At 40.0% G+C, this 9,244-nt stretch overlaps 1 protein-coding gene across 1 annotated transcript in view; it reads right to left on the minus strand.

Annotated features, from left to right (window-relative positions):
- LOC145409300 (methyl farnesoate epoxidase-like) overlaps nucleotides 1-8,091 on the minus strand; it is a 528,900-nt gene extending 520,809 nt beyond the window's left edge. The window contains exons 1-2 of the mRNA XM_080279777.1: nucleotides 7,998-8,091; nucleotides 6,994-7,227 (exon numbers count right to left, since the gene is read on the minus strand). Of these exons, the coding sequence (XP_080135903.1) occupies nucleotides 6,994-7,227; nucleotides 7,998-8,091 (328 nt within the window). The remainder of the gene's footprint in view (nucleotides 1-6,993; nucleotides 7,228-7,997) is intronic.
- Nucleotides 8,092-9,244: the final 1,153 nt, after the last annotated feature.

Genomic DNA, 9,244 nt, shown 5'->3' on the forward strand with positions numbered 1-9,244 from the left:
GGCTGCTGCTATACTGGGAATTAGTGCAGTGGTTTCTCGGCTGACCACCAATGGCAGGCCTGGGTCGTCTGCACAGGGCCTCCCTGGTCGTCATGAAGCCACTGTGCCACCTCCAGTGTTGCGACACCCCAGAACTGCTCGTCAGTGTAGTAAAATTTTCTTTTGCAATATTAGGGGACTTCACTCCAACATCAGTTCTGCTCGAAATTTCCTCCAGTTTGGATCCCCATATATGCTGTTTTTGACAGTGACACAAGTAAGCTCTGCCTCCGATTTAGCTATATTTAATTTTCCTGGTTATATCTTGATTCAAAATTTCAGACCCAAAGGAGGCGTATGTTGCCTTGCTAAATCAGAAATTGCCCTGGAGGAGATTACTAAATTTAATTGTCCTTATTTTGACTACTCCATATTTAAATTAAACTCTTTTGGTAAAATTAAGTATTTCTGTTGTGTTTATTGTTCCACTAATGTCCCTCCAGAGCCGAGTTTATCTGACTCTCTGTCTTCACAACTAAGTGTCCTCAACATTAATACTGCATCAGAAATTACTATTCTGGGTGATTTTAATGTCCATAATGTTAAAAATGGCTCACTTATTCAGACAGAACTAATGACAATGGTCTTGAATGTGAGCTATTTGCAGACACATTTAATCTCGCCCAGGCAGTCAGTCAACCCATCCGTGTACCAGACCCGATCAGAATCCTTACTTATTGGACTTGTTTCTAACAACCAATTCAGATTATAATGTCGAAGTGAAGTCTCCCCTCGAATCCTCTGATCATTGTCTAATTCAAGCCACCAGTTTAACCCGCCCTGTCCCGACTGATTTTCCACCAGTGACTCCCCCCCAATCCCAACCAATTTTGGAAAAAAATTTTTTTGGCTCAAACCTCCGCTTTTGGTGAGAAACATCGAAAATTCATAGAGAAATCGCTCACCTGAGGTTTAAAATACTCTATACAGGTAGCAGTACTCATTACCTTACTGGGTTTTCTATCAGGCTGGTTCCAAAGAAAACGAGTTCTATGGGAGGGTAACTATTCCACACCACTCATAAATGGTATTTATTATTTATTTGATACGAATTTATATGCAGTACGAGAGTACATTGGTTTTCACACAGTAATATAGGCAATATAAGCATTGTTTCACTCACCAAACACATCAACATACCTGACCTTTTTTGGTGACATTACCTGATCATCATTTCTGACTGTTTCTTCCTCTAATGCTATGTAAACTTTGTCCTCCACATTGTCATCGATTGGGGAATCACTCAGGCCTTGAATTTCGTACCATGGCACGATATGTCTTTACTCTGGTAACAGGTGAATTGCCGAGACAATGGCGTGCGAGGGGGGGGAAAGGTCATGTGGGGTAAGGCATTGTCCCAGCCTGGCATCTTGTACAGGAAGGTGTCCCGTGTATACGTACCAAAAATCACGAGCAAAAATTGAAAATTGTGCAAATTAGGGACCTTGCAATTGATTTGTGTTTATATACCTCAACTGGACTGACAGTGACAAAACCTGTGGACATATATACGTCAGCGGGACGCAGCAGGTTAACACCTACCACACCCTCCTGCTCTTAACCTACCATGGTGACTAAATGGCACTACGACAGAGCAGACTGGGAGGGTCTCCAAAATTTTTTCATGAATGTTCCTTGGACCGCCTTTTTCTCCCACGATGCAAATTTCACATTGGTCCACATACAGGATCTCATTAAAGTCGGCATGGAAACATTCATTTCCCATCATAGTTACAGAAAAAGATGTAATTAACCTAAATGGTTTGACCACAGTTGTGCTAGAGTAACAGAACATAAAACAATAGCCTATAACACTTATACAAAAACCAAGACTAAAGAAGCCTTTAACTGTTATAGAAATATCAGAAACCATGCCAAAACTATTATCAATCTTTCTAAATCAAATTTTCTACATAGACAAGCTTACAAACTACTAAACAACCCAAATGATAACAAAATATTCTGGTCTACCCTTAATTCATTCAAAACTAACTTCACTACCACCTCTTCCATTCCACCATTACAGTCCCCAATGGAAATCTAGTAAGTGACCCACGTGGAAAAGCCAACCTTCTTGACATTTTCTCAACAAAGTCAACCCTAAATACAGAAAATCACAATATTCCTGTACTTGATTTTGATTCCCCTCAAATACCTCCTTTCAAGATTCACACCAGATACGTACAAGCTGTATTACAGAATCTCTCAGGAGACAGATTAAATTCCTTCAGTGGTACTTAAAAATCGCTCCTCAGTGTTGGCTCCTGTATTGGCAAAATTTTTCGCTAATGCATCTGTACCTCAAGTTTTCCAGCCTCTTGGAAAGAAGCAAATATCCATCCTGTTCCGAAAAGGGGGTCAACTTCTGATCCATCAACTACGGACCAATCGCAATAACTTCCGTTCTCAGTAAAGTTTTTGAGACACTAATTAACAAACACATTGTCAAGCATCTACAAATCTATAAATTAATCAATGATCAGCAGTATGGATTTACAGCAGACAAGAATGTTAAACTGTAGACATTCTTTGCTTTCTTACCCATCAGATTAACAAAACAATAGACCAACACGGTGAAACACACAATAGCACTTGATATTTCAGAAGCATTTGACAGAGTATGGCACCAGGCCCTATTGTCAAAGATGTCACACTAAGGGCTTGCATCACTAGTTCCTCTAATTCCTTCTTACCTTCATAATAGAAAAATACGGGTCATGGCAGATGGAATTTATTCCCAATTTCATTCCATAAATGCTGGTGTACCTCAGGTATCAGTTTTGGCCCCAACCCTCTTTCAATACACTCTTATGCTGATGACACGACCCTTCATAGTTCTTTCAAATTTAGTACTTCCTTTACACAATTTGATATTATAAATTCCCAGATAAACACAGCAATTTCTCTGAACCAGGACCTTTCTAAAATTATTCAACGGGGACAAACAAATCTGGTCTCATTTAATGCCCAGAAAACTAAAAACATTAATTTCTCCAACAGAAAGAATCCCTCATACTCTCACATAATTTTAAATGATGTCAGTATTCCCATATCCACCACAATTGATATCCTAGGTGATACTCTAAACCCAGCCTAAGCTGGACAGCTTATGTTAAATCCCTTGCTAAAAATGTTTCTAAAAAATTGGGACTTATGTACAGAGTTCGTGAATTCTTCACTGACGAGCAGATGACCATAATATACAAAAGTCATGTGCGTTTTCAGATCGAATACTATTCGCCACTGTGGAGTGGATGTTGAGCAGTTGCTATGAGGCAGTTGGGCAAAATTCAAAATAGTCATTAGATTAATCAATAATCCTGCCATTACGCAGGACCTTCCTCCATTATCAGTATGCAGAGATGTTGCTTCTTTAGCATTATTTTACCGATATTTTTACCGTAAGTGCTCTGACGAACTTGCTTCAATTGTGCCTCCCCTTCACAAGTTCTCCCGAAATACTCGGGCAGCTGGGAGCGCCCATGAACTCACACTCTCTCCCCCACAATGCAGAACCTCTACATATCAAAATTCATTTATTCCCAAAACTACTACTCTCTGTAATTCATTTCCTGGAAATTGCTTCCCACAAACATTTAATCCACTTTTATTTAAATCCAGTTGTTATAAATATATTATGAATGGAGGATGCTTTTAGGCACATGAACTTATTTTTTATTTCCTTTGTTTTTCCTTCCTCCATTCATTGTCTATATCTATCTATCTATCTATCTAACTATATATATATATATATATATATATATATATATATATATATATATATATATATATATATATACACTGGTCAACACCCAGAGTGGTTCTGACTTGTTCTCAGCTGTTTTTGACTGAATTGGTATCACTGATTTCGAATCTGGAAATGAAATTTTGCTATCACATCAGTTTCTGGTGCTAGAGCATAAGCGTGGGAAAATCCTTTAAAGTATAGGAATTTTTTTAATAAGTTCCCAATCTATATTTTGTCTCTCTCTCTCTCTCTCTCTCTCTCTCTCTCTCTCTCTCTCTCTCTCTCACAAAGTAGTTCAGCCTTTTCAACTGCCTCTTTTTCGACACAGTATATCTCAAACTGATATCCACCATCTCATTAATGGTACTTTCTAGTTACGTAACACCGGCATGGGAAAAATATTAAGGTGTGGAATAATCCTAATACAATTTACAACTTTAATAATAACTATTTTATTATAATTCTGAGTACTGTCTAGACTGGGAAAGTGAGTGGTATTCAGAATGCCATAACTCCTTTAGTTCAGTTTTACAGACAGACACGAACAGAGAGATACAAAAATATTTTTACAAGACATTTGCACATCAGGAGTGGTTCTGCACTTTATTCCTGAGTTTGTAAGTGCAAGTACTTTCACGCTGTAAAGCCCAGTAGTTAGCCATCATGTTGGGACTGAATCGGCCTTGGTATCGGGTCTCCATGATTACAATTTCCCGGTGGAACCTGTCGCCATGTTCGTCACTGACCTCACTAGATTTGAAAAGAATATGTGACTCGTGAGTGATTTCCGAACACCAAGCACATGATAACTTATCTCATCCACAAGTTCATCATATTTAGGTGTTCGAATATTTTCAATGGTAGTTCCTAGTAGGAGTCGCGAAGCTCTCCCAAGTACCTTTCTCCAGCCCAGTTAGGCTCCTGACAGTTCTCATCATCGAGTACTAGATGATTATGAATTCCTTTGAGAACACCAGACCCCTTCCCTCCATTTTTTTTTTTTTTTTTTTTTTTAGATATACTCTCTCGGAACTTCGTTAACAAGAATTGGAAGCCAACACGATTCTGATCCATGGCCATCACAAAGTTTTTCATCAAAGTTTCATATGCAGTGGATTCAAAAGCACCTTCTCATGGTCCAGAAGAGATCTGTGAAGACAGCTCACCCTGCCAGGAATATCTTTCGGTCGTGCTGGTCATTCCTTCTGTTTCTTCTGCATGTTGTTCACTCTGCAGCCCCACAGACAAAGAACATGCATGTGTTCTGTGTAACCTTCTGAAGACCTTGAAGCAAGCAGATCACCTTCAGGTGCCCACAGATGTTCCACTGATGTGTTTAGTTATCTATGTTGTGGCAGTTAGTTGCAGTACAGTGGTTTAAGTGAGATTTATATTTTTTTGATGCCATGGTTGAAAGTTGGGTTGGATTTTCCCACAGTCAAGCAGATTTTTCTATCTTGGTTCTCGGAGAATGGACGTGCTAGAGGGGATTGGATATCATATTTGAGTTTTGCAGAGTCATGTTGCTTAGATTTACTTTATTGTACCCCAGAACCATAAAACTTTTTAAAAACTGTCGACTAGTGGAATGTTTTGAATGGCGAAATGAATCCCACAAACTGGAGTTCGAATACATAACCTAAAAGACCGAAACCTTCACACAACTATTCGTGTGCTTCATTCTGGGTGCAGTTTTTCTTTTACGTCGTAACACTGCTGGCAGGTGCTGCCTTCCATTGTTGCAATAATGTCCTGGTCGTGCAGTGGTGTGGTAACACGAGGGCGACCTGAACGATGACAGTTCTCCGTTTTGATTTCCTCCCGAAATCGTCTACTCTGCCTTTCTGCGGTTATGCTTACACAGAATGTTTCCACTATCTATTTGGAATTCTTTTCCCCTAAAAAAAAATAATAATAATAATAATAATAATAATAATCTTACCCTCTCTCAACTCCCTCGTAGTTGGATGCATGTTGTTTTCTCACGGCATACCTAGGTATATACTAGGTCTGATTAACCTTTTGTGGTAAAGTGTAAGATGTAACAGTCAGGCAATCATTGCCTGACGCCTTCGGATGCAGCAATTTTCGCGAATCGATGATATGGGTTCGGAATTTCCTGGCAAGCAGATATGAAACTCGAGGAAGTCAGGCTAGCAAACTACGAGTATGTAACTGTGATGGAACTCTCATAATGCTTCACGTGCTATACTTTATCTCCGGACAAAACAGCGACACGATTTTTGTCTTTGTACCCACAAGCACGCCCGAGTTTGAACTCATCGTCATCTACTGTAGAGATCGACTTCAGCAAACACCACACCGTTCTAGAACAGAGTCATTTCTATATTAATAAGTAAACTGGAATAAGTTAGTTGCAATCGAACGTCATAAAAAAAATGGAGGTTCAACTTCTCAAAAGTTATTACACCACCCCTGGTCTGTCTAAAATTATATGGTAGTAGCAAATTCATCACTGAATGGATGCGGTTTACTGAAGCTTTTATGTGAATGAGAGGAATAACTAAACGAGAAATCAGCAAAGATCTTAAAAGTGATCATAAGACAGAATTCAAGCAAATGGTTCAAACTAGGAAAGTTTCGTTATAGTAAGGAGATAGGCAGGAAATTGTTGGATTTAAACATGGTACTCCTAGTGAGGTTATTGCTCCTTCCATTCAGAATTTCAAGAGGTTCGACAGGTAACCTATATGTCAGGGTAAGGATTGTTTAAAAAACTTATTCCAGTCACAATTTTTCTTATGTTACCATAACATGGCTTAGGAAAATTCGAGGTCAATGCGTGGCGTTCACTTTCACTTTTTTTTTTTTTTTTTTTGGGGGGGGGCACGGTCGCCAGGTAGGTTTGATCTTGTCTTATTCTGGTAGCCGACTGTAGTTATTCTTACAGGTGCTGATACTGGCTGGCAAAGGCCAACTGGCCCACTGTAATCCTCTTATTTTTATATTCGAGAAATATTAATTAAATAAATAATTTCTAGAATAAACTTAATTACCGTAGCAAATAAAAATTTAATTCATTGGAAAGATTTTCAAATTGCTGTACCTATTTATTTGAATGTCAATCGGCCCAGTCGTGTCGTAAGGTGAAGAGTAAATCGCTAAGGATGAAGCATTATGAAATCTGCAAATCCATATAGAAGATGACCCAATAAGGCAACGGAATGCGTCCATTAATTACATACCTTTCTGTTCCTTGTGGAGTAACGTCGCAAACCCATAGCTCGGTCGACCAATCAGATCATCATTGAGCATGCCTTCCTTGACTGCCTCCCATCCGCTCAAAACGATGTTGGGAAGGTTGCCAAAGTAAATCCCCATCACAGGACCGTAGGTTTGGGACAGGCGGGTCATTTGTTTGTGCGGCAGACGTTTGTTAAAGAAGGGTAGATATCCCACTATAGGGATGCGTGGTGGACCTGCAATATGTTAAATAATGTCATGTAAATCAGTGTGACGATGATGATGATGACTGGCGCACCTGTAAAGATAATCGATATTGTCATGTAATGTACAATGGTTTTGATGAGGAGGAGGAGGTTCCTGCTGCTTTTGTTGATGTTGAAGAAAGACGGTCAAATACTGCTAACGGGATGAATGGTAGACCTAGAGTGAAGTTGGATTTGGGAGCGTATTCCATTTGACAGGATGCATCATAGAACTTACTCCATTACAGTTTTAGATAATGAACATGCATCTCAACATGTTAATCTGAACTAGATGATGATGGGCCGTGCTATAAAAATTAAACACTAGTATTGACGAACGTTGGAATCTGGCATTCCTGTTTTTCGAATCATGAATAAATATTCAGTTCACTCCAGGAGTTCGTTACATATGGCGTAAAATAGTACTGGAATGTGACAGGTGGATGACTGTCATCAAGGATTCCTTTCGTGTAGCAGACCGTCAAATTTATAAATAACATGTTTGTTTTTATTCTCCATTCGTAAGCACAGAATTATTCTGGAATAACAGTTTCCGTGGCAGGCTAAAATATATGAGAAATCCGCTTGTAGCTTACTGATAATGGGGGAGCATCGGAGAATACGCGGGGAGTAGTAGCCTGAGATGAACAGAAAACTTAGTAAAGATCAAGATGAACCGTGAGAGGAACAAGAGAACGAAGGGAGAGAACAGAAAAGAAAGAGAGGAGAGAAGAAGAAAGTGTGGATCGTTCGAGGTTCACCAAGCCTGCCTGTTGCAGTGTCAGGGAAGTTTAAGAATTTGTTCAGCTTATTTTGCGCCAAGAGTAAGACCGGTTTATATTCTCTGAGTTCCATGAGTACCGAGAGGTTGCGAAGAGTGCTGAACAGAGAATGATAAGGAAGAGCGAAGGAGGAAGGGCTTTGAGGCAAGTAGAATGGAACGAAGAACACTGAGGAATGAAGTGAGAGTGAATGAAATCGAAGTGTAAGACAGCAAAGATCATACGACCCTAACTGAGGGGAGAGAGAGAGAGAGAGAGAGAGAGAGAGAGAGAGAGAGAGAAGCTGGTAATGCAGAGGAGCTAGCAGAGGAATGGCAAAGGAGGCCACAGATAAGAATGAAAACACAGAAAAGATGGCAAGAAAGCGAGAGTGACAGTATCTGTTTTTATAAAGATGAACAGAGGAAGGAAAAACAAATTAAGTGAAAGAAAAAAAAAATCCGTACATGTTTGTGGTAGGTGGTGGCGACCATCATCCACTCACTTGATGTGCTGCCTACGTCTTCCTTCATTTTTATCATACTTTCCTGTGTCCACCCTCCTTTCTTCCTATTTCTCCCATCTTCCCTGTTACTTTTTATTACTCTTCTTTCCTTTCCAGGTGGCTTTATATTGAGTGACAAGCCTAATGGTTTCCTGTACGCCAGGAAACCATTTACAACGCTGGGTGGCAACCATACGAGTATAATCAATCCATACGTGTTCCCTACGTGTCAACAAGTGGGTTGGCGGAGGGTTTGTGCCCTTCCTCGTAAAACTACTAACTCAGAGACAAACGGCCACCCGCTATGGGATTGTGGCGTCTGGCTGTAGATAGACGGATAGATTACAGGTTTCCTACATTCTTTAAAAAATCTGTAATAGTTGGACTGCATCTGCTGTACGATAAAGTTTGGCGGGAAACTAATCTGGCGATGCGAGTTCCAAAGAGTAGCAGTTTGGGGCTAAGTCTACTAATACCAAGTTGGATCACTTCCACCCAAAACGGGTCCAAGCTGGCGCAGGGAGCGGAACATCGGAGTGACGTCAGCTTGCACGAAACCCAAGTTCAGTTGACATCTGACGGTGGTTGTGAGTGGATGTATGCTGCTCTCTCCAGATCATGACACATTTTTAGTCAAAAGTGCAGGAAGGGACTGAAATGTGTGAAGGAAAACGTAGGGGTGTGAGGGAACGTACTGCAATGTTATACGGTTAAACGAGTCCACACTTCTTCTCCTTCTTCG

Source organism: Coenobita brevimanus, chromosome 80 (genome assembly GCF_032717465.1).
Source record: "Coenobita brevimanus isolate Jiangsu-jjx chromosome 80, ASM3271746v2, whole genome shotgun sequence".
In the NCBI taxonomy this organism is placed as follows: Eukaryota; Metazoa; Arthropoda; class Malacostraca; order Decapoda; family Coenobitidae; genus Coenobita; species Coenobita brevimanus.